The 26,882-nt window shown below is 43.5% G+C and overlaps 1 protein-coding gene across 2 annotated transcripts in view; it reads right to left on the reverse strand.

Moving 5' to 3' along the window:
- Window positions 1-21,432, reverse strand: part of PDE8B (phosphodiesterase 8B) — a 264,201-nt gene extending 242,769 nt beyond the window's left edge. For both annotated transcript variants that reach the window (XM_045074484.1, XM_045074483.1), the window contains exon 1: window positions 21,193-21,432. In XM_045074484.1, coding sequence (XP_044930419.1) covers window positions 21,193-21,228 — 36 coding nt within the window. In that variant the 5' untranslated portion in view covers window positions 21,229-21,432. The remainder of the gene's footprint in view (window positions 1-21,192) is intronic.
- Between the last annotated feature and the right edge of the window lie 5,450 nt (window positions 21,433-26,882).

Here is a 26,882-nt window from a genome sequence, read left to right on the forward strand (position 1 = left end):
GTAATTAAGGTTAAATGAGGTCATAAGGGTGAGACCCTAATCCACTAGAATTGGTGTCCTTACAGGAAGAGGAAAAGACGCTCGCGCTTGCGCACGCTCTCTCTCCCCACCACCCCAAACCGCGCATGCTCTCTCTCTAGACACACACACCCAGAAAAGGCCATGTAAGGACACAATGAAAAGGCACCATCTGCTCCAGAACTGTGAGAAAATATATTTCTGTTGTTTAAACCACCCAGTCCATGGTACTTTGTTACGGTAGCCTGAGCAGACTAATACCAAGACATTGAGTTGATGAAATTTGTAAGGATGGAAAAGAAGGGAAATTCCAGATACCTTCCTGAAAACGAATCCCTGAGATGAGGTGCTGACTCGTCCAGGGGCCAGGACGCCAGTGATATCAAAACCAATTCCAAAATTTCCAGTTGGATATTAATGTACATACTAGAATGGGGAGCACTCCCGGGAAAAACCAGTCTTGTTTATAAAAGGGATTCTCTACCAGGATTTGTACTCTTTGAGGCCCAGAATCCTGAATCTAGAAATGAGCAAGTATCCACCCAACACTACCACTGACATTTTGCCATCGCCAGAACACAGCGGGAACTTGAGGAACATGAGGTCTGGATCCTCTTCTGTGTTCACTGCTGGGTCTCTAGTGCTCAGATCCAGACACAGCACGGGCTAGTACCTGTTGAATGAATCATGGACTTTTATGCAGATGACAGATTTGTCCACCTCTAGGTCCTCCACACTAACAAGGGCATGCCCCCCTCTTTCCCAGTGTGGCTAAGAAAACAGTCTCTTTGTCAAGACTTCCCTGAGCTTCCCTACAGCATGGTCTACATAGGGATAGGAATCTCGTGCTTCATGTCCAGATTGCTACATTCAGTCTTTTGATACTTCCATTTCAAGAACAGCTTTTGAGCCCTGGGATTTTACTTCTTATCTAGTTAAAGGTGCCTCAAGGCTGCTGCTCAGCCCGAAGGGCCTGCATTAGCACCTTCTGAGGTTCTGATGTCTTAATCCTCTCCCTTTGGCTGCTAGGACTGTGAAAGGAGGTGTTCTAGGAGGCTTTTGGCAGAAAGTCTCTTCCTTCTCAGAGTTTGACATTTGCTTAGCAGCATGGCACTTCCCGTGTTACACCATTAAACATCTCCAAGGCAACGGTAGCTGGGGACATGACTGATTACATCTTCATACCTCAGATGATGTGGCTTATAATAAATTAAGTTAGATATAGGAGACTTGCTGTGGTTCTCCATACCAGCAGCTGTTAAACTTTAGCATACATCAGAATGATCTACAATATAGATGGCAGGGCCTGAGAATCTACATTTCTAACTAGATCCCAAATGATGTTGAAGATAGTGATCCCAGGTCACACTTTGAAAACCGCTGCAAAGTAAGATACTGAAAAACAAAAGCAATGACCAAGAAATCCCCTCACCTTTGACATTTTATTTTCTGAAGCATAATATAACTTGTGCTTGAACATGAATGTTTCGTTACACAAAGGAATGTCACAATGCACTATCATCCGCAAATTTATAAGAACAGTAAGGTTGTAGATCTCAAGGATGTCCCTTGGAGGCGGGGACTTTTAAGGACACGTTTTCAATAGTCTTCACTCTCCCTGAGACATGGGGGTGGGGAGTGGGGGGTTACTTATAGAAGTAAACTGAATGTCTAAATATACACCAGCAGAACTACGTAATTTTCAGTAGAGTGATTTTCCTTTTCTTAATACACACTGTTCAAGCTGAGGATGACAAATCCCACTAACTTTTAGGAGCACTAAATAAAGTTCCAGGAAGCAGGGGCTGGGAGTGGGGGAAGGGAGAGAGCATGAATTCATTCCACTGTAAGGATACTAAGCAGATAAAATTATTTTCAGAACATTGGTTGGATAATAATAATAATACTAATGTCTACCACTTGGGAGGAAGATTATATTGCAATCTTATACTTTACATGCTCTACCTTTGTATAAAATTTCTATATATATGATCTATCTCCATATGCTTCTCTTCCTTTACCCTTTGGATATAAAATTGCTCAACATCTCCTCTCTGTTTATATTAACCTGAACTCCCAGCTAGCATGGTTGAGTAATCACTTGTTTTCTCCTGAGCAAGGAGCCATCAAAACTTTATAGGTTATAGAAATCCTACATAACCCTTTTCAAAAAAATATATGGCTAAAGCTCTATATACAGCATTTCTCACAGAGATCTAGAAGATTAGGTTCAGATCCTTCTTAATGGGGGATTTTAAAAAATCACCAACATAAATATCAGCTTTAAAAGAAAAAAAAAAAAAACCTCCTTAGACTTTAGAAATAAAAATGACATGCTAGGAGAAAGGTAGTATAGGAATTGTCTCTTGTTGTCTTAAAAAAAAAAATTGTCTCTTATTGTTAAATTAAGAAATTAAGCCAGTATTTAAGATTTTCCTTCTCTTAACACTTTTTTGAAAGCTGAAGCCCTGCCACAAAGGCATGTTAACCATTCAACTGCAGAAAGTTCTATGAGAAGTTCATAGCCCAGTACAATTCAGATAGTATAAATATCCACATTAATTATACATGTAATATCTTCTGTTTCTCTTGTATGGACAGTGAATGTAAAACATACACAATAATTAGTTAGAAATGCCACATCTATAAGTCATACCCCTTCTTGGAAAATAGAAGAAGCAAGCCTTGAATAGTCATTCTTAGAACTCCAGCCATGAGGGGCTTAGAAATTCCCTGGGAAAAGGTCTGAAAGACATTTCAGAAACTAAATACTATATCAAAAAATCATGTGAGTCCAACTTGGAGGGGGTATGTGGGAAAGAGAATAAGGCACAGGAATCACTGGGAATACACACAGCTCCACAATAATAAAACATAAACAATGGGGGTGCCTGGGTGGCTCAGTGGGTTAAAGCCTCTGCCTTCGGCTCACGTCATGATCGGGGGAGCCTGCTTCCTCCTCTCTCTCTGCCTGCCTCTCTGCCTACTTGTGATCTCTGTCTGTCAAATATATAAATAAAATATTTTTTAAGAAAAAAACATAAATAATGCACTGAAGTTCATTACATTTATTTGAAAAATCTATAGTTTATTTTTTTAATTATGGAAGAAGAAAAAAGGACACAAAACTTCTGATTATACCTGCAAACTGAATAGCATTTTAGGATGGCAACTTTTGTGTAGCATGATGAATAAATATTTGTAGAATGGACTTCTTTCTGGCCATGATGAAGAAACAGGGACCAAAATTTACCTTCCTTCCACCAACAACTAGAAAATCTGATAAAATATATGAAACAACTATTTTCAGACATTGGACAATAAGTGACTCAGGACTGTCAACCCTGAAAGAAGAGAAACAGATGAGACAGAAAATATTTCCTCAGTTTTCACTCTGAAGGCACATTCCCAGGCAGGGAAGAAATCCCAGGCGGAGTCCAGGGCTTTTACTGAGTCGCAGTGACAGAAATCAGAGTCTGGAAAGGCTAGAGTTTATATGGCAGAGTTTCAGGAAAAGGAAACTCCATAGACAAGACACTCTGAGGAGCACGTGAAAGTTTATTAAATACTAAGACGTGCATGAATAGGGTGAAATTCCACCCACCGGGAAGAGAGTGACTGGAAAGCTATAAACCAAACAATTCACAGGGCTCACAATGAACTAAGAGCCATCAAGTTCTCACCAGTCAGAATGGAGAGTTCTTATTGTCACTCAGGCTTTCGGTCCAGAACCCAGTGGGTCATGCCCTAAGAGTAAGGCTAAAGAACACGTGGAGAAAAGACTACTCCAGACCTACCTTAAGAAGTTTAAAAGTAGGACTTGAAAGGATCACACTAAACCAAAGTTAACTTAGTTGTCTCCCAGAACATAATCTAACATTCTTCAAAGAAAACAGTATCTAAACACAACAATGTAACATTAAAAATGTCTAGCATAGGGGCGCCTGGGTGGCTCAGTGGGTTAGGGCCTCTGCCTTTGGCTCGGGTCATGATCCCGGGATCCTTGGATCGAGTCCCACATCGGGCTCTCGGCTCAGCGGGAAGCCTGCTTCCTCCTCTATCTCTCTGCCTGACTCTGCCTACTTGTGATCTCTGTCAAATAAATAAATAAAATCTTTAAAAAAAAAATGTCTAGCATACATTCAAAATTACCTGGTATGCCAACACACAGAAAAATATGAACAAAAATCCAGTGAAAGATCAGCAAGTAGAAGTAGAAATAAGAGAATTAGCAGGTAAGAACAATAACCATTATCCAAGTATTGAAAGGAAAACATAAGCACTGTGAGAGGAGAAATGGAAGATTTTTTCAATTAAGCCTCTAGAATTTAAAAAGACAAGTTCTGAAGTGAAATAGTCACTGACTAGGACTAAGAACATATTAGACATTGAAAAAGGAAAGACTGGTGAACTAGAAGACATGTTAATTCCAACTATTCAAATTAAAGTAAAGAGGGGAAAAAAGGTAAAAGAAAATTAACAGAGCCTCAGTGATGCACAAATCTAAGAAATTCAGCAAACCTCTAGCAGGAAAAATCAAAAGTGTATCACACCAAGGCACGATAGAATATAATTTCTGAAACCACTGATAAAAAGAAAATCTTAAAAGCATCCAGAGAAGGGACGCCTGGGTGGCTAAGTTGGTTAAGCAGCTGCCTTCGGCTCAGGTCATGATCCCAGCGTCCTGGGATCGAGTCCCACATCGGGCTCCTTGCTCCGCAGGGAGCCTGCTTCTCCCTCTGACTCTGCCTTCCACTCTCTCTGCCTGTGTTCGCTCTCGCTCTCTCTCTGACAAATAAATAAATAAATAAAATCTTAAAAAAAAAAAAAAGGCATCTAGAGAAGGAGGACATAGTAAGTAGAGAGATAAGAGTGCCAGACTTTTCCAGGGGTACCTGGGTGGCTCAGAAAGTTAAATGTCTACCTTCACCTCAGGTCATGATCCTGGGTTCCTGGGTTCAAGCCCCACATTGGGCTCCTTGCTTAGCAGGGAGCCTCTTCTCCCTCTCCCTCTGCCTTTCCCCCACTGCACACTGCACACTCGTGCTCTCTCTGTTGCTCTCTCTCTCACCCTCTCTCAAATAAATAAAATCTTCAGGGGAAAAGAAAAAAACAAAACTATGAAAGCCAGAATATAAAGTACTATACGATGAAGCTGTCAACCTATATGCGGGAAAAATAGCTTTCCAAAAAATGAAAGTAAATGAAGGCTTTCCCAGGCAAACAAAAAGTGAGAGAATTCACCACTAGCAATCATTCATTACAAGAAAAATTCTAAAAATGCTTCAGGTAGAAAAAAAATGATATGAGTTAGTGATGTAACTATATGCAGATGAATGAAAAGCATTAAAATGGTAAATATGAAGGTATATACAGAGACTTTTTTCTTATTTTTATTGTTTTTAAAAGATAACTTCATAGCAAAAATAATAACAATGTATTGTGGTGTTTTGTTTTGTTTTGTTTTTAGAGAGGGGAATGGGCAGAGGCAGAGAGAGAATTCAAAGCAGGTTCCACACCCATGTGGAGGGTGACACAAGGCTCAATCTCACAACCCTGAGATCAGGACTTGAGCTGAAACCAAGAGTTGGATGCTCAGTTGACTGAGCTACCAAGGCACTCCTGTACTGTGGTATTTATAAAATATGTAGAGGTAAAATGAATGCCAAAATAACACAAAGGATGGGAGGGAGTACAGAGAATACAAGATTTTTATAGATACATCTTGTACATAACACAAGATTTTTACATCATACACAAAGGAATAAACAGATGAGTGGAGTAGAATAGTGTCCAGACACAAACTCACAATTCTAGGGTCAGTTAATTCTTGATGAAAGTGCTAAGATAATTCAATGGAGAAAATATAGTTTATTCAACAAATTGGTGGTGGAATGACTAGAATCCATACTACAAAAACAAAACAAACAACCCTCAGCCCTTGGGTCTTGCCATACACAAATATAACTTGAAATGGATCACAGAATTTAAGGGCTTAAAACAAAAAGACTTCTGAAGGTAAACTGAGGAGAAAATCTTTATATAACTTGAAGTAGGCCAAGATTTCCTAGAAAGAAGGTAAAAGACATGAATCTTAAAAGAAAAAAACTGATAAATTGGAATTCATCAAACTTTTAAAGTTTTGTCCTTTAAGAAAACAAAGAGGCAAGCCACAGACTGGGAGAATTACAATATAACCAAAGACTTATATCCAGAATACATGAAGAAGTCTTACAGTCAATAATCAGAAGACAACTCAATTAAAAATTGGGTCAAGGGGTGCTTGGGTGACTCAGTCAGTTAAGCGTCTGCCTTTGGCTCAGGTCCTGACCCCAGGACCCTGGGATAGAGCCCCACTTTGGGCTTCTGGCTCAGCAGAGAGTAGGGTTCTCCCTCTCTTGTCTCCCCTTCTCACTCCACCCCTGCTCATGTTCTCTCTGTCAAATAAATAAATAATCAATTCTTTTTTAAAAATGGGTCAAAAGAGGCCTGGACGGCTCAGTCGGTTAAGCATCTGCCTTTGGCTCAAGTCATGACCCCGGGGTTCTGGGTTCCAGTCTTGCATTGGGCAACTTGTTCAGTAGGGAGCCTGCTTTTCCCTGTACCTACTGTTCCCCCCGCTTGTGCTCTCTCTCTCTGACAAATAAATAAATAAATAAAATCTTTAAAAATACTAACAAAAAATAAAAATGGGTCAATAATTTGGAACAGATGTTTCACACTTTATAGGACACTAAAAGGACTAGAAAGCACATGAAAAATGCAAATCATTAGTTATCAGTGAATTGCAAATAAAACCGCAATGAGATATCACTACACATCCACTAAAATGGCTAAAATGCAAAACACTGACCATATCAGGTTAGCTAACAGGGATGTTGTGCAACTAGTACTTTCATACATTGATGGAAATGTAAATTAGCACAGTCACTCCTGGAAAACAGTCTGACAATTTCTTTGTAAACATATACTTACCATACAACCATGAAATTTCATTCTAGGCATTCACCCCAGAGCAATGAAAACATATGTCCCCAAATTTGTCCACAGCAGCTTTTTAAATACAGCCCAAAACTGGAAACAAGTCAAATGTCACTAGCAGGTAAATAAATACATTGCGATACATCCATAAAATGAACTACTACGCAAAAATAATAAAATGTGTCAAACTACTAATACAAAAAACCATAGGGAGAAATCGCAAAATCATTAAAGTAGGTAAAGAAGACAGACAAAAAAGGCCTACATGTATGACTTACTGATATGAAACTCTAAAAAAGAGAAATGCAGTCTACTGGAATAAAAAGATTAGTGGCTACTTAGGGACTATGGGAGGGGCTGAGAATGGACTGGAAAGGAGCACAGGGGCAGGGCAATAGAACTGTTCTATATCTAGACTATGGTAGCAAATACATGGGCATACAATGTGATTATATACTTTGTTAAAATGCAAGTTTAAAGGTGTATATTTTACACTAATAATGAAGCCCCAGAAAGAGGAAATTAAGAAAACAACCCCATTTATAAGTGTACCAAAAAGAACAAAATACCTAGGAATAAACTTAACCAAGGAGGTAAAAGATCTATACTCTGAAAAGTATAAAATTCTAATGAAAGAAATTGAAGACAATACAAACAAATGGAAAAATATTCCATGCTTAAGATTTGGAAGAACAAATATGATTAAAATGTCCTTCCTACCCAAAGCAGTCCACACATTTAATGCAATCCCTGTCAAAATACCACTAGCATGTTTCACAGAACTAGAACAAACAGTCCTAAAATGTGACAGAAGCACAGAAGAACCTAAATAGCCAAATCTTGAAAAAGAAGAACAAAGTTAGAAGTATCACAACTGAAGATTTCAAATTATACTATGAAGCTGCAGTCATCAAAAAAGTATGGTAGCAGCACAAAAATAGACAAACAGATCAACAGAACAGAATGCAGAGCCCAGAAATAAACCCATGATTATATGGTCAATTCATCTTCAACAAGGATGCAAGAATATGCAATGGGTAAGAGGCAATCTCTTCAACAAATAGTGTTGGGAAAACTGAACCATACAGCACACACCAAAATAAATTCAAAATGGATTAAAGACCTAAGTGTGAGACCTGAAATCATAAAAATCCTAGAAGAGAGCATAGGCAGTAATTTCTCTGAAACGGGCTATAATAACTTTTCTCTAGATAGGTCTCCTGAGGCAAGGGAAATAAACGCAAAAATAAACTACTAGGACTATATAAAAATAAAAAGCTTCTGTGCAGCAAATGAAAGAATCAACAAAACTAAAAGGCAAAATACTGAATGGGTGAAGATATTTGCAAATGGCATATCTGATAAAGGGTTAGTAACAAAAACACGTAAAGAAGTTACAAAACTCAACACCCCCAAAAAACCAAATAATCCAATTAAAATGGGCAGAGGACATGGACAGACATTTATCCAAAGAAGACATCCAGATGGCCAAGAGACACATGAAAAGATGCGTAACATCTCTCATCACCAGGGAAATACAAACCAAAACTACAATGAGATACCACCTCATACCGGTCTGAATGGCTTAACCCAACACCACAAGAAACAACCGGTTTTGGTCAGTATGTGGCGAAAAAGGAACCCTCTTGCTTTGCAGGTGGGAAAGCAAATTGGTGCAGCCATTGTGAAAAACTATATGGAGGTTCCTCAAAAAGTTAAAAATAGAACTACCCTATGACCCAGCAATTGCACTACTGAATATTTACCAAAAGGATACAAAAACACTAATTCAAAGTGATACATGTACCCCCTTTGTTTATAGTAGCCTTATTTACAACAGCAAAATTCTGGAAGCGCCCAAATGTCCATCCACTGATCAATGGATAAAGAAAATGTGGTGTGGGGCACCTGGGTGGCTCAGTGGGTTAAAGCCCCTGTCTTTGGCTCACGTCATGATCCCAAATTCCTGGGATGGAGCGCATGCATCGGGCTCTCTGCTTGGCAGGGAGCCTGCTTTCTCCTCTCTCTCTGCCTGCTCCTCTGCCTACTTGTGATCTCCGTCTGTCAAATAAATAAATAAATAATCTAAAAAAAAAAAAAAAAGAAAGAAAGAAAGAAAAGAAAATGTGGTGTGTACATGCATAAATATAATGGCATATTATTCAGCCATAAAAAAAATGAAATCTTGCCATTTGCACTGACATGGATGGAGCTAAAGAGTATTATGCCAAGTGAACTAAGTCAGAGAAAGGCAAATACCATATGATTTCATTCATATGTGGAATTTTAAAAAACAAAACAAATGAGCAAAGGAAAAAAGAGAGAAAGAAACAAACCAAGAAACAGCCTCTTAACTACAGAGAACAAACTGATGGTTACCAGAGGGGAGGTGGGTGGAGGGATGGCTGAAACAGGTGATGGGGATTAAGGTGTGCACTTGCACTTGTGATGAGTACTGGCTGATGTGTGGAATTGTTAAACCACCATATTGCACACCTCAAAAAAACATATAATACTGTGTGTTAACCACACTGGAATTAAAATAAAAAATTTTAAGGTATATATTTAATTGTATATAAATAATATATATAAATATAATAATAAATAATTGTATATAAATAATATACAATAAGTAATTACATATAAATAATATCAATACAGGTTTATTTTCTTAATTTGCAGCATTTGTCTGATGTTATGACCTGAAATGTGTCCTCTAAAATTCTTAAGTTGAATCCTTAACCTCCAATGTGACTATATTTAGAGATAGGATCTTCAGGGAGATAATTAAGGTTAAATGTGGCCATAAGGGCCAACAGGACAGATGTCATTATCAAAAGAGGAAGATACCACTGAGTTCTCCACAAGCACACAGAGAAGACTCCATGTGAGGACACAGTGAGAAGGCAGCCATCCACAGGCCATGAAAAGAGGTCTCACAGAAAGCAGTCCTCAAGGTACCTTGATCTTGGGCTTCTAGCTTTCAGAATAGTGAGAAAAGTAATAGCTATGTTTCAACCACGCAGCCCGCTATATTTTGTTATGGCAGCCTGAGCACAGTGACACTCCTGAGACAATAATAAACTCATCATTCCTTACTAACCATATTATTCTTGAGCCTATTATATCTTTCGCCCACTGGAGCTTTTCTAGAATACATGTTGAGAGATCAGCAGTTGCTTTAATTCCATAAGAGGTCTTCACCAATAGGTGGCCAACATTTCCAACAGCTGGTTTATATGCTAGCCCCCAAGTGATGATGGGAACACAACTTTTAGACCTGTAAGAACAAAAACTGAAACAAGACAGACAAGTTGGGGGTCAAGCAAGTGGAGGAAGATGGTAGCAGCTTCTCAGTCACATCCCAGTCATGTGTCAGATTTGGTATTACTGAAAGCATTGCTTTCTCTTGACTTTTCATTGAGTCTCATTGGGCACTGGCACCAAAACCATGCATTATGGGCTTTTCTCTCTTTTTTCTCTACCATCTCATTTATTAGATGAATTTCTGCAACCAATGATTCCATTGGTTCTCATCTCTCCACTGATTATGGTTCAGTTATCAAGAGCAGTAATTTTTAGCTGTCAAACTATGATGCACCCTTCTCCTTTAAATTCAAATCTGGTTATAAAGAAAGGCTTCTAAGGGGAGGTACACCTTTATTCTGACCTTGGCTTATTGAGAAGAGCTGTCACAGTCAATGTCTGGCCTTGTATCTCCCTTGAAAGGTTTCTTTTCCAGGAAAACCAGGGGGCAAGAACTAAGCCAGACCATGGTCACTCCCAATATCAGCCCTGATCGTCAGATTTGATTCATGAAGAATTCATTTGAGTACAAAAAGACAGGGGCCAGGTGGCCAGGACCAAAGACAGATGACAAAAACTGACACTATGGGGCACCTGGCTGGCTCCGTCATTGTACGTCTGCCTTCGGCTCAGGTCATGATCCCGGGGTCCTGGGATCGAGCCCTGCATCAGGCTCCCTGCTTGGTGGGAAGCCTGCTCCTCCCTCTCCCACTTCCCCCTGCTTGTGTTCCCTCTCTTGCTGTGTCTCTCTGTCAAATAAATAAACAAAAATCTTAAAAAAAAAAAAAAGAAAAGAAAAGAAAAGAAAGAAAGAAAGAAAAAGAAAAAAAGGATTGAACAAAAAAAAACAACAGACACCATGTTAGTGCTGCAAGGGGTCTGAGAGATATTCTAAAGTTATCCTAGAGTCTCTCTCACCCCATGTCCCATCTGTCTACAAATTCTGTTAATTCCATTTAAAACTTAAACCAGAATCGGACCATCATTTACCATGTTCACTGCTATCACGTAGGTCTCGGCCAGCCCATCTCTCACCTGGATTACTGTGATGCCTCCCAGCACATGCCCTAGCTTCATCTTGACTGCCTTCAGGCTCTTCTCAGCGTGGCTGCGGCAATGGTGACCTGCCCACACCTGAAGTCAGATTCCATCACTCCCATCTCACTAGGTCTTTAGAGCAGACAAGGCCCTCAGCTGTCAGGCCTCCATGACCTTCCAACATCAGTCTCTACTGCCCTCCCCTTACTCATGGGCTCCTTGCCACACGAGCCTCCTTTCTGTACCTTAACCTTTTGGACACGCGGGGCCTTTGCATCAGCTATTCCTCCTGCTTGGAAAGTACTTTCCAGCCAGCTACATGGTTCATTCCCTACTTCTTTCAGGCCTCGGCTCGAATGTTCCCTTTCCCAGGGTGGCCTTCTCTGACCACCCAATTTACTAAATAAATATTCCCCATCCCATCCTGGGGAGTCCTGAACACCCCTTCCTGCTCAATCTTTCTCCCTATCTTTCCCTAGTTTCTCCCTAGCGCTCTCTCTCCCAGGCACATATGGCCAGCTGACCTTCTAATTTTCCTTCTTTGCTCTCTCCCCACAGATGAGAAGTTACAGGAAGAAGTGACCATCCTCGCAGTCTGCGCCCTCCTGATGATGCTCACAGCTCTTACCGACCTCCCGAGCTTGCATGGACAGAGACAGAGAAAAGGCCTGCCGACCAAGCATGTGCCCCTAAACATAGGGCTTAGGGAAGGACCAGGAAGGCCAGCTACCCCCAGGCCAGGGTTAGAGGCCATCTAGGATGAAAAGCAGGCAGGGACCCATGATATGGTGGTCTCTGAGCTCTGTCCCTTCCTCCCTCCTCCTGAGAGCTACACTTTCCACCAGGGCTTCTCACCAGTGGACTGACCGACCTGGTACAGCATGACAAGATATTCTCTCAGCCCTCAGGCCCCCTGTGCAGGGTCTTAAGCAACCCCAGAGTCTCGTCCACTGACTCTAGCATCTCAGACAACATCGCTATGGTCCTCTGTGTGCTGTGATGCCCCAGGATCAGGATACACTGCTTTAAACCCCTTTACTCCTTCCACCATCTTCTCCCACCTTCTTGCTTATTTTACTCTCGTGCAGTTCCTAAAGCCACAGGATCTTTTCCACTGCTGCAGAGACCAGTGGGTGAGCTATAGCCTTTCAGACCAAATTTATTCCCACCAGGAGTGACAGCACATTGAGAACTCCAATGTGTGCCATATTAAAAGATGGTAAATGCTCTTCCTTAAAGAGGAAAGCCTGCTCTCTGATGGTGAAAATACTTCAGTGGCCACTGTCCCTTTGAAAAGCCTATTCTGGGGTAAAGCTAGGTTCTTCCTCTTTGAAACATGAAAAGGTATGTTGCAGAATAATGCTCTTCAGGCAGAAATGATGTCCAACGAACAGGCCCTTTGACAAAGCTGCTCGTAGTAAACCGTTTGTCAATATTATGTATCTCAATCTTGTGATTATCATTCCATCATCAGCCAGGACAGGATCTAGAACCCCTCAACCATCCAAAGAACTCTTAGGTTACTAAGAGGACCTTCTGTGCTGATTTTGAAATAGAGAGTATTTAATGAAATCTACCTAAGGAATTTGATTTCCTCTTTATATTCCAGTCCACTGTAAGGAAGACGGTCTTGAACTTTCTTTTAAAAATCACTAAAAGGAACTAGAAAACAGATCCTAAAAACCTAGAGAAATCACTTGTTTTTCTATTGTTTAATCAGCCATGGCTAATTGTACAGATGTACAACTGTAAAGAATGCATGTGGTGTGTTAGTACACTTCTTTGGTCACTTTCCTCACAATGTCCCAACCTCTTTCTTAGTAATATTATCTATAGATCTCATCCAGGAGGAGTAATATTGACACTGGAGAATACTGTCTGGCCATGTGTTAGATGATTGCATTTTCATTCACTTGCATCTCAGTTTAATTTTCTTAGTCATTTAGAAACTGATTCAAAGATCAAAACCTGGAGGTACTCTGGTAAGGCAAGCAAATCGGGTAAGCCCCAGTATTTTATAAAGATGTGTTTTTATTTTTATTTATTTGAGATAGAGAGTGAGAGAGCACAAGTATGGGGCAGAGGGAGAGGGAGAAGCAGGCTCCCCACCAAGCAGGGAGCCCAATGCAGGGCTTGAGCCCAGGACCCTGAGGTCATGACCTGAGCTGAAGCCATCCAGGAACCCCTAAGCCACAACATTTAAGTAGATCCTCACTCTCACATGCTGACCACTTGGGGGCCTCCTCAAATTTTGCACCTTAGCCTCCTCACTCCTAAGGAGGCATGCACACTCTGGGTCAGTGACCTATGTCACCAGTCTGGATGCTGGGGTCAGATAACACCTGGGTCAGGGATGTGCACCTTTTGCAGGTAAGGGACCTAGATCCCAGTCTCTTTGTCACTTCTGCCACATTTCTCCAAACTAAGACACCACTGATTACACAAAACACCATCACTTTGTGTACCATTAAGAAAAACATTCAGCCCGTTAAACTATAACTTAACGGTCTAATGCCAGCCCTGTAAGAGGCACAAACTGGTTTCACTAGCCACTCACAGCTCTGAATTTTCTCACCTATACCGTCGGATTAGGCAATTTCTCTTGCCTTCTTCAGTTTAGTTACTTGCCATGTGATAGGTAATCCTCCTGCATGCATCTCAATAACAAAGCATAAATCTAGCTTTATGTACTTGTGGGTATCTTTTCTTTATCCAGCACCCTTGGCTGCTACTTTGCAAAAACAAACGAAACAAAGCTGAAATTGCATCATCCTGACAAATATTTGTTCTATGAATATCAAATTTATGGCCCATTCTCTATTTCCTTGATTCTCTTTGTAACTGTGTAAACAGTAACTTTTTTGTTTCGGTGCTGAATCACAGTGTAACCTTTTTGAAGTCTTCTTAATCAGCAATTAAACTCAATCCATGGGTTGACAGCAGGGCACCCACGTCCACTGAAAAGTTGAAAATATCAAGAGTGAAAACTGAGTAAATACATCCCCTGGGGATGGCAACTATGGCCTGGGGGCGGGGGAGGGGAGGGGGGAGGGACGACAACTTATAAGGTGCCGTGTCCTCTCCCCCTCCCCCGCTCCACCCTGGGGAAATGGTGGTCCCAGATTTAGGCTGGTAATCGACACACTCCCGGCTTTAATCCAACACTGCCATTACTTGGTTTTAGAGTAGGAAACACAACACGGCAGCGTCTGCTGTCTCGCAGAAGTCCAGCGGCTACTCACCGTGCAGTCTTGGCCTCCCCACACCACGTGGCGGATGCACACCGTGGATAGGGATGAGGTGCCTGGCCCCCCCGCCGGCCCAGAAAAGCCACTGCCCTGGTTTCCCAGGGGCTTGTCTATTGTTCCAGGACTGCAGGCCCAGGGCCTCGCGACAGCTCCAAGCTCTCCTGCTCCTGGGACAGGCGCAGGAATCTAGAGTTTCCCAGTAATCCAGGCAGATCATCCAGCCCAGCTGTAGGGCAATCCGCACTTAGCCTAACTCCTTATGTTTCCAAGCGGAAGATGCCGATGCCGTCAGACGGAAAGCCAGCAACAGTCCTTCCCCGCCCGTTAGCGGGAAAAGGTTCAGGCCTAGCTCTCAGGCCCCACCGACTGAAAACACACCCTGATTCTGGGAGCGTTAGAGTGGGACAGGGAACATCTCAGAAAACCTGAAGTGCTGCTTTTACGTCCTGCTTTAACTGCCAGCCCTAGCTGCCTCAACTGAAATGGGGAGGATAATTTAAAGGGCTACTTAAAGGAAGGGTCTCTTGTGCTCCTTTTGGGCTCACAGATCTCGCTGTGAACCTATGACCTAAATATGTGTGTGCTACTGGGAGTTTTCAAGTGGTCACGTGATGACTTTCCTCTGAAGGTACACCTGCCTCCCAGGCTACTGGGAAGCCCTGGGAGCTCAAGCTGCAGTCCCTCTGGGTGGTCCGTGCCCCTGGGGAGCAGTCTGGGACACAGCACATTGTGCCTGGACAGCTCCAAGAGCTTCTGAAGCTGCAGATAATCAAGGTCATCACTCTGATCCCCTGGTATATGCCAACCGCTCTACATATATTATCTAATTTCATTGGCACCGTAACATTTAAGTGCTGTTCTTCCCACTTTACCGATGAGGAAACATTGCTGGAAAGGGGCAGGGCAGGGATTAGAGCTCAGGCGCCTGCTTCAGGATTCATGTAACCACCACGCTCATCACCTCTCCTACAGTCTCTGTCTCATGTTAAAGGAAATGTTACTTGATGCAGGTAGTAACACTGGGCCACTTTAAAACCATATCCAGGGAATTCAGAAAAATAACACTTTTTGTTAGTCAGTAGCTGAGGATGAGATGTGAAGAGAGAGATGGCTCTGTGATGTGGCTTCAGAAACACCCCAGCCTCCTCAAATAAAAACTGGGAAACTACACCTCAGGACGGGCCACATAATGACAGCGACAATGGATTTGGGGCTGAATTGCAGCCCCTCCCCCAAATTCATATGTTGAATTCTTAACTCTCCTCCCCCAGCTCAGAATGTAACTATATCTGAATAGGGCCTTAAAGAGGTCAATAACATTCAACTAAGTCATGAGGGTGGATTCCAACCCAGGACTGTTGCCTTTATAAAAGAGTATGTGTATGGGGGGTGCACCTGGGCAGCTCAACCAGTTAAGCAGTAGACTATTACGGTTCAGGTCAGGATCTCAGGTCCAGTGGATCAAGCCCTGGGTAGAGCTCTACACTCAGCGGGAGTCTGCTTGAGATTCTCTCCTTCCTTCTTCCTCTGCCCTTTCCCTGCATCTACTCTCCTGCATAGGCTCACTCTCTCTCCCCCCTCCCTCAAATAAATATTTTTTAAAAATTTGTTTTAGGGGCGCCTAGGTGGCTCAGTGGGTTAAGGCCTCTGCCTTCAGCTCAGATCATGATCCCAGGGTCCTGGGTTCGAGCCCTACATCGGGCTCTCTGCTCAGCGGGGAGCCTGCTTCCCCTTCTCTCTCTCTGCCTGTCTCCCTGCCTACTTGTGATCTCTGTCAAATAAAGAAATAAAATCTTTTAAAAAAAAATTTGTCTTAAAGAGATTATAACACAGACACACAGAGAGAAGATCGCATGAAGATGCAGGGGAAAGATGGTGAAAGGGGAGCAGTATGTGCTACCCCAAAATATGCCTCTTTAGCATAAGGATTATTCTGAACTGATTATTTTTTAAGGAATTGCAGACACAAAAGAAGCTCTGAAAACAGGGTAGCAGTTTACCTTTTGTAAGAGAAATTTACATTCGAAAGGGATCTTGTACCAGGAAGGGAGCTATTACCAGAGATAACTCCCCTGAAAGACTTATCTGCAGGGCAGGGCAACCTTGGTTTACCAAACATTCACTTTTCTCACCTTCCTTTGAATTGCCTTTTTCCCCTGGAAACCTCAGACCCCTTTCCCTTAGATCAAGATGATCATGATGGCCCTGATCATGTGGCCGCCTTTTGACAGGTCTCATTATCTTTGTGGGACTCCAGAAAGTGCCAAGTAATTATGTGTATGTTATTAAAATTTGTTTTTCTGCTGTAGATCTGTTTTTTTGTTTTGTTTTGTTTTGTTTTTGCTTTTGCTTTTTATTTCAGGGGGCAGGGTATCTGCCAAGAACCTAGAAGGATAGAGGGAAAATTATGTTTCCTCCTCTACGGTGGCCATGTACCAGCCAAGGAGAGAGACCCTCACAAGAAATCAACCCCACTGACATCTTGATCTAGGACTTCTGGCCTCCAGAACTATAAGATAAATTTCTCTTGTTTACGACACCCAGCCTGTGGTACTTTGTCATAAAAGCTCTAGCAGACTAATACACAATGCTATGTATTTACCACACCATTTCCTCTTTCTGGATGAGGGAAAACAACATTTTCTACCCTCCCTGCATTGGGGTGAGGTCCTTGTGACTAGTTGTGTGTGACCAAAGGATCATAAATAAAAGAAATACACTTCCTTCCTCAGCTGAGGCACTTAAAGGCGGGTGTTATTTGCCCATGGTCCTTCTCTCCTCCGCCACTGCCATGGGACCAGGGAGACAGTATGCTCTAGAAAATGGAGTTACAAGATGGCAGAGCTCCCGTCAGCCTGGCTCCCTCAGTGACTGTGTGGGGCAGGGCACTCTGTTAACCTGCTTTGGACTTTAATATGAGAAATAAACTTTTTTTTTTTTTAAAGCCACTGAGGTTTCAGGGGTTATTTGTGACTGCAGCATACTCTAGCCTCTCCTCACACACAAATCCACCTTTGAAAAGATGGACTACCAAAAACCTATTTCAGGACTTAACGTGCCATTGGGTGAAACCATATTAAATTTTCAGTTTTGCAGGTAAGATGCTCACATAGGAACAATTTCATTTGTTCACCCTCTGATTGTACATATTTGCAGAATTAGAACCAATAGGTTCGACCACCTCCAACTGACAGACAATACAGGTGAGACCCATTCAGATTCCCGGTTTCTGAAAAGCCCAGAAACATGTTAGTGGAGGAACTGGACTCCAAACCAAAAATTATATTTCTTTGTGTGACAACAAGTTAGCAGTATCTATTAAAGAGTGCACATCAGGGGGTGCCTGGGTGGCTCAGGGGGTTAAAGCCTCTGCCTTTGGCTCAGATCATGGTCTCAGGGTCCTGGGATTGGGCCCCTTCAGGCTCTCTGCTCAGCAGGAAGCCTGCTCCCCCCGCCCCCCGACCTCTGCCTGTCTCTCTGCCTACTTATGATCTCTGTCAGATAAATAAACAAATAAAATCTTTAAAAATAAAAAAAATAAAGAGTACATATCAAATGGTAACCATGCTCTTTCACTTAGCAACTTGACCCCTAGGATTAATTGACCAGAAAGAGCTGGACAGATGTGCAGAAATATAGAAATAAGAAGATAACACTATGCTAGCACTATATGTGATTGTGAAAATTCAGAAACAATAGAAGTGCCTACTTAAAGGGAATTGGTTAAATAAATTATGGTTCATCATCTGCACTCAAATCTATATAGTTGAAAAAAAGTTCAACTTTTTTGTCCACATGAAAAGACACCTATGTCATATTTACTGGAGCACAAGGATAAAAAGTAGAAAAAGAAAAGTAAATTAGCAATCATGAAAGATTTCTTAATCTCCATGCATTGATGTGTGTCAAGTACCTGACATCTGGTAAACACTTTTTGCCCTCCCAACCCTCTCCTGCATTTTGCTTTAATTGTTGTAAATAAACCTAAGTAAGTGATCCAACTCTACTACCTACCAGCTGTGTGATCTCAGGCCAGAAACTTTCACAGCTCTCACACCTATAAAACTGAAAGAAATAATAGCATTTCCTTCAGAAGGTGTTACAGGATTCATTAGACTATGTACATAAGGTGCTTAGAAAGATGCTTGGTACATAATAAGTGCTTAGTAGACAGTCACCATTATGGTGATGGTAATGATAATGATACTCATCTCTGGAACCCGGAGAAACAAGCTTTCTTGCAATTTATGTTGCATTTACTTCTGCTTTTTCTCTCTTAAAAGAAAAATTATCTAGGAAGAAAACATAATAAATCATTCCACTTATTTCTCTTCCTGAAATTAAATAAAAAGACAATGCTTTTTAAAACAGTGCTTATCCCAGTAAACTCAGCTATGTTAGGTATTCTAATGTTTAACGTGGCTTCTAAAGACAATTTCCCTATTTCATTACCAAACCGATACACTTCTTCTCTGGGGAGTTAACAATAATGGAGTCATTCCCAGGTAAACAGAGTGTTTATCAGGGATAATCTAAAGTAGCCCCACTAGATGTACAGCACACTTGCCCTCTTCTGCCAAGGGATTAGCCTGGGGCTTCTCCTCTACTAATTTCTGTGACACTGTACTTATGGCAAGGATCTTTCAAAACCACAGAAGGAACCTTTTATGTGACCACACTCTAACTTAAACAGGACTTTCTATTTGAGGTCCAACCCGGTGCATTTGAAGTATTAATTCAACCAACCAGGGTTACTTCCCAGACTGTAAGCCTGAAAGGTTTGTGTGGCTCTAGAAACAGACTGGAATTAAAATTCAATGTACCCACCGTTCTGATCCAGTATCTCTTCAGTCCATGGATGCTCTGTGGAACCAAGTATAATGCAGAATGCAAGGAACTAGTGAGCATTTGTAGGCTATCTAAGCTTGGCAAATTGCTGCTACAGTGGCCCAAGAATTAAAGGTTTTTTTGGAGCCTTTTGTAGCAGCTGAGTCCCTGGCTTTGTGTGGCTTGCCCAAAAGTTTCACAGCTGGGCAGTGAAACAGCTAGGGCTGGAGCCCAAGGACTGGCTTCCCAGGGAATGCGCTTTCCACTGCTGCTGGATTATCATTCTTCCGTTTTTGCTTCTTGGACAACCAAGCAAAGTTAAAATAGCTCGTTCAAGGTCAGAGGGGCAGTCAAGCACAGCTGGCAATGCCAACCGGCAGATTATAAAATCCTAAAGGGAAGGTCCTCCTACCTCACCTATCCCCACCAACGCGGTGTAAATGTTTTTGTTGATTGTCTCCCAACACAGTTTAGAGGAAGTTTCTCTTCTAGGTCAGTCCTAGGTGTGTAAACACGTGTGACACACGTGTCTGTTACCAGCCGAGTAGGCACACACGCCCCGCCCCACCCCCACCCCCACCCCCACGCCCCGACCTGGCGGCTGGCAAAAGTTGCCATTGCACCGCGATGGTCGTGCACCCCTAGCGACTCGCCGCTCGCCCACTGTAACGATTCAGCGGCCTTTCTTCCTGGGGTTGGCAACTTGGAGACTGCAAACTGGCGTCAAATTGAGCCGGAAGCAGAATGCACGACCAGGGCTAGTCTTGAGGGTACAGAGGACCCTGTTGCACATTTAAGACCGCTAGCCAAGCCTCGTCTTCGGCCACAGTCCGGGGACCCGCGACTCCTTGATCCTGTAACTAAATGCACTCAGGTGACGCTCAGACGCCCAGCAGAAGGCCCACAAGTTCAAAGCGGCAGCTGGCGGGTGGAAGCTCCCTCCTTGGACGAAACGCCCCTCCCTGAACTGCAGACTGCTCTCACCGGCACCTGCCTATACCTCCACGGTGTGAGAGCCTTCTTGGCACCCGCGCTGCATCTGCCCCACAGGAGGCGGGTGGTTTAAACCTCACGCTCTGTGTGCCCAGCGAGCGCCGGGCGGGAGCTGCGCGCACGGGTGAGAACGGGTCCCCGGGACCGTGCAGGCCCGGGTGCCGAAGGGACCGCACGCAGGCTTCCGCCACCAGGACGCCCACCCTCGCTTCCACTGTCCCCCGCCCCCCCCCCCCCCAAGCTGGGGCTGGCGGTGGTTCGCTTCCCGGGAAGGCGAGTGGCTGCTGCAGGAAAGCAGGGGCACCGCGGCCGCGCAGAGAGGCGTGGGAAGCTCGGGGTGCAACAGGAGGGGGTGGACCCGGCCCGTCGCGGCACTAGCTCGGGGTGACGCCAGGGAAAGCGCCGCGGCTGCTGCGCAGGGACACGCACTAGCGGCCGGTTGCTGCTGGTGGGCGACTGTTCGCGTTCGGAATTACCAGCCGGGCGGTTACACCAGGCACTCGAAGTGCTCCCCTCCTGGGAAGGGAGAAGGGAGTAGGGCACCAGGACACGCAGAGACCAAGGAGGGTGGGAGGAGAAGAAACACCCCTCCTCACCGCGCCGGTGTCCGAGAGGGGCTGTGGGGGAAAGCTCTGGCCTGGTGCCTGCGCACCCAGCCCGCCCAGCCCGCTTGCCGCCGAGCCCGGGTGCCCGGGGCTTTGGAGAAGGGGGAGGCGGCGGCCTCGGACGGCTGCCAGGCGCGGTGCCCGCGGGACGTACGGACCCTGCGCGAGGGGCTCACCTGGCGGGCATTCGGCCGGCAGCGCGTCTGCTCCATGCCGTGGCGGGCACGCGGCTGCAGCACCCCGCACCCCGCGCCTTGCGCCCACGGGAAGGGTCTGGTCGTTCCGAGGGACTCTGGCCCCGAGCCGGAGCCTCTTAGAGCCTTCACTCCCCAGGCACGTCCCGAGGCCAGCGGGTGCCTGGGTCCTAGCGCCCCTCCCGAGGTGTGGTGCCCCGACTCTGAGTCCGCTTAGCGCACCGCACCCCTAACTACTTCGCTCCCCGCAGGGCCTCTCCCCCTCCCTCGAGGGAAGTCGGGTCTCGCTAGAGCTGCCCAACCTGGTGCTGGTTGAGACTCGGGGATTGGGCACCCAGCTTTCTCCTCATCTTGCCCACCCTTCTCCACTTTCTTCTTGTGTCTCCACCTCCAAGTAAACAGTGAAGCATCAGATTTATCTCATTCCTCAATTAAAATTCATATATGTTATTATTTTAAAGAGACTCTAAAGTCAGAGACATTAGTCATTATTAATGCATACAGTATAGCATATAAAAGACCATTCGTCCTCAAAGTGAAGGAGAACTTTTTTATTTATATGACTATGAAACCATGCCCTATTATTTATGTGTTGTGTGTGGTGGAGGGTAGGTAGGATTATCCCTCAGTCTTAATTAGTGCAGATAATCTACCAACTGTGAGTCAAGTTTGGATCAAGCCAAAGGTGCTGCCATCCTTCCTGCTCCTCCTCCCCCCCTCCCCCACTTGAAGAGCTGGAATCAAAGGTCTGGGCAGATTCTATTATGAAGCTTGCAGACATTTTTTAAAAGTAATAAATTGTTCCTACTTAAATCCCTCAGGTGTAAATAAGCCTGGCTTCTTATTTGTGATTATTATCACACCTGCCCCATACCTGGTTCCTGGGTGGAGGGATTTCTAACAAAGACCTAGAGAGCATTTGCAAAGACTTTTCCTTTCTCAGCTGCCCACAGGGCTGAGTCAGTCCAGTTAAAACCAAGATCAACAACAGCAATATTTTCCTGCTGACTTTCTTATCCAGAGAGGCTGATGAGATTTCTAATGACAGAAAAGGAAAACAAGTAGCATGAAACTAGTCCACAGGACATGGAGAGAGACAAAGAGAAACATTATTATTTGGGTGTTAGCCATAATCTATAAAGGCCAATAGAAAGGTATGACAACAATATGAATATAGTCTTTATAGTCTTTTTCTAAGGAGCCCAAAGTTTTCTCTCAAAAGCATTCCTCTCTGTGTGCACAGACTCTAATATGGTCACCGATTATCCCCATCTCCTGGTGTTCATGCATTTATGGAACCCTATGACTTGCTTCCTACCTGGAGCAAATGGTGACAGGATGTCACTTCAAAGATATTTTTTTTTTTAGATTTTATGTATTTATTTGACAGAAGGAGAGAGAGATCACAAGTAGGCAGAGAGGCAGTCAGAGAGAGAAAGGAGAAAGCAGGCTCCCTGCTGAGCAGAGAGGCTAATGTGGGGTTTGATCCCAGGACCCTGAGATCACTACCTGAGCCAAAGGCAGAGGCCCAATCCACTGAGCCACCCAGACACCCCCAGGATGTCACTTCAATGATTAGGTTACATAGCCTTGGTAGGAGAGTCTCTCTTGCTGGCTTTGATAAGCAAAGAACCTCAATAAAGAGGTCCATGTGGCAAGAAACTGAGGGTGCCTCTGGCTAAGAGCCTGTAAGAAACTGAGGCCCTTAGTCCCATAGATGAAAAGGACCTAAGTTTTGCCGGCAACCAGGAGAACTTGAAAGAGAACTCTTCCCGAGTCAGACCTGAGATGAGACTATAGTCCCAGCTGATACAGAAGACCCAGTGAAGCCATGCTCAGACTTCAGTCTCACAGAAACTGAGGTAATGTGTGCTGTTTTAAGCCACTTAATCGGTGGTAACATGTTATGCACAATAGCAAAACTAATACACTTCCTCCTTCCGCAGATGAAAAAGTGAGGGAAAAGGAAAGGCAAAAGGTAGAAGGGCTAACTAAGGTCATTTAAATTGGCAGCAAAATCCCCCATTATGTCATAATCGTAGCCTCTCCAGGCCCCATACGGACAAGGAAAAGCAAAACAGCAAAGACATCAGGAGGTGAAAGAGCAATTTCAGCCTGAGATTTGGAGGTAGTGGAGCAGCAGAAGAACTTGAAGAAAGTCTGAGGCAAAAATAACCCAGCAGGTAAAAAGATGCCTTGAAAAACTCAGGGCCAATTGACCCCAGCAAAAAAAAACTAAAAAAACAAAAACAAAAAAACCCCCCAACATTTTCAGAAAGAAAAGCCAATAAATTAAAAGAAAAACAGGAAAGAGAAAACTAGTAATAGAGAGACAATGAGGAAAAACAAAGAATTTTCTTTCCAATTATCTAGAAAAGGAAAGCAAAAGCCATACTTTCTCCTGTGACTGCGGGGATTTTCCAGCAGAGCTGCTCAAGAAGTCCTCACAGACTATCTGCACACAGCACATGCCTGTGGCAGCCAGCGGGGTGTCTGCGGTTCCCAAGATATAGCATAAAATCAGATGGCATCTCGAAACTACTAGCCAGGGTTCGGAGGGCTAGCACCTATTTGCTAGACTATAAGTGTCTTTTGAGGCCTACAGTTTTTTTTGTTTTTTTGTTTTTGTTTTTGTTTTTGTGATTTTTTATTTTTTATAAACATATATTTTTATCCCCAGGGGTACAGGTCTGTGAATCACCAGGTTTACACACTTCACAGCACTCACCAAAGCACATACCCTCCCCAACAGTTTTAAAGTGTTCTGTTCCACCCTGGATGTAATACAGTTAAATTGAGCCCAACACTTAAACCCACTGGACATTTCCTGTCACGTACCATGAAGGGTACTATAGAGTGGGGTATGACTTTCAAAGGGAGGAAGGGGAGGAAGGGGAAGAGATGGAGGAAGGGAGGAAGAAAAGGAAAGAAGGTAAGAGAAGGAGAGGGAAAGGACAAGAGGCAGAAAGAGCAGGAAAGGGAACTGAAACAAAGGGAAGGAAAGAAGGAAGAAAGAAAAGAAAAGGTGGGGTGGGAGAAGAAGAAGAGAAACCTGAGACACAGAGTTTCCAGTCTAGCACAGTGGATCATTTAGGGTCCTTCGAGCATGGCACTGGTCATTCTTTGAAGACTGAAGATGTTAATGTCGCTGACAAGCTGGTGCTTGTGTGATTGCCACAGTGTGAAAGCCCAGTACAAACAGGTGCTACCAGTGTTTGGTAACTTCTGGAGAAATTAAGAAATTTAAAACATTTAAATTAAAGAAATTTAAAAAATTTAAAATGCTGCCACAGGCATGTGCTGTGTGCAGAGAGTCTGTGAGGACTTCTTGAGCAGCTCTGCTGGAAAATCCCCGCAGTCACAGGAGAAAGTATGGCTTTTGCTTTTCTTTTCTAGAAATGTAATGAAGATATTAAGTCCATGTTTTACCTTCCACGATCATCAATGACCCTGGCAGCACATGTGTTAGACTCCTTCTATGATTCTTCCACTGGTTGGCATAGCATTATCCTGCTCCCCGCATCCCTCTCCTGAACCAAGGGAATACATAGACAGTCCATATCTGTCTTCCTGACAATGGACGAATAGACTCTGAGAGGCCACTTGGGGACGCCTGTGGTCTCCCTCACTCCATGAGTGGTTTCAGGATCCTAGCCACCCCAGGTTTTCCTAATCATATTGCAACCTCAGACAAAATCAACCAAAGCTACTCGGAGGAAACAAAACACACTTCCTACAGAATTCAAGTCCAGATATCCTCTAACCTGGATCCCTGCCCTCAGGATGGCGCAAGACAAAGGAGAAAGGAAAAGCAACTTATCACCTAGATGGGCATTAGCCCTGTGGCCTGGAATTACACATTTGCAAAGAATAAATGTGAACTGGGAAGTTCAGTGTTATCAATAAAATATCTCAAAATTATTTATTAGTAGGAAGTCATAGGCATTAATGATGAGACACTCTTGCCTTCTTTTCTGAGGAGAGGCCCCCATGTCAGGTGGCTGTCACACATTCCTTTAAGCATGTCTGAGAGCTGGACCTCTCCCACTCTTCACTGATACTTATATCACCTTCAACACATCTATCTGTCTGTCTATCAAGATATTTTGAATAGGGGCAAATTTGTTTAATTTTATAGTTGACCCTAGAATAACACAGCTTTGAACGACAGGGGTCAACTTACACATAGATTTTTTTCAATAAGTACAGGACAGTATACTATAAGTGTATTTTCTCTTTCTTATTATTTTCTCAACAGTCTTTTTGATAGCTTACTTTATTGTAAGAATATAGTATATAATACATATAACCCACAAATTTTGTGTTAATGGACTGTTTGTGTTATCAGTAAGGCTTCTGGTCATTAGTAGCTAAAGTTTTAGGGAATGGAAAGTTTCAAGTGCATGTGTGAATATGTAGAGGAAGGGACACCCTCCCTCTTCAAGCATCAACTATATATTCATTCATCCACCCAAAGATCTTTTGGAGCAACTACTGCATGTCAGGAATGATTTTAGGTGCTGAGGATAGACTGTAAATAACATGAATCCATACTGACATGATGCTTACATTCTAATGGAGGGAAGAGGGACAGTTAAGAACAAGAGGAGAGCAAAATATTATCTTATGATCTGAAAAACTGAAGGGTAGGCCACTTTAATTTGGGAGGTCAGAGCAGGCTGCTCTAGGAAGGGACATTTGAACTGACACATGGTGTAACTCATGGGGCTGGGAATGCAAACATCCCGGGGAGGACCCCAGAGAAGGGAATAGCACATGCAAAATCCTCCTGGCAGGAAAGAGCTTGGTAAATTCAAGAAAGAGAGAGGAGGCTAGTGTGGCCAGGTGCAACAGGAAGCCTTGAGGTGGTTTTAAGCAGAGAAGAAACACAGAATGACTTTTGGAAAAGTCACTCTGGCCACTGTATAAAGAATCCATCCTAGGGGATCAAGGGTGGATGCTGGTAGGACAGTAGGAGGCTGCTGGAGTGAGCTACGTGACAGATGGGGATGACCAGGGAGAAAGCAGGGCAGACCTAGATGCATTCATTTTGATTGTCTGGCTGACAGGACTTGTGATGAAGTGCATGTGGGGGGTGGAGTGGACAAGAATAGTCCCTAGGTTTCTGGCCTGGGCAGTTGGGTGGATGGAGATGCCATTTACTGAGATAGGGAAGCGTGTGAGAAAAGCAGGAAAAGCACGGGTGGGGAAGCAGCAACCTGGCCTTGGCCTTGTTCAGTTCGAGTCTCTATTAGACTTCCAAGTGACCTTGTCAAGGAGGCAGATGGATCTTTGTGTTTCAAGCTCAGCAAAAAGGTCAGCGTTAGAGTCATAACTTTGGGAATCATCAGTTTAAAGCTGCCACCAGAAGCCATGGGTTGGATAAGGTCACCAAAGAAGGCCATGTAATCAGAAGGGAGAAGAGGGCAGAAACCCACACTGTGGGCCTGCCAACTGTTACAGGTCAAGCAGAAAAGCAGGTGCCAGCAAAGAGCCTCAGGAGCCATGGCCATATAACAGGATGAAAACCCACCAGAGAGAATGAAATTATTTAAATGAGTTGTCCACTGATGTGAAGAGCTAGAAAATGGAAAACTCCAGAATGATTTGACACAAGGAATAGACATAGAGATTGTACATTATAAAGATATATCTGTTGTAGAGGAATGCAT

This window comes from Mustela putorius, unplaced genomic scaffold (assembly GCF_011764305.1).
Source record: "Mustela putorius furo isolate JIRA1106 unplaced genomic scaffold, ASM1176430v1.1 tig00537350_pilon_pilon_pilon, whole genome shotgun sequence".
Classification (NCBI taxonomy): Eukaryota; Metazoa; Chordata; class Mammalia; order Carnivora; family Mustelidae; genus Mustela; species Mustela putorius.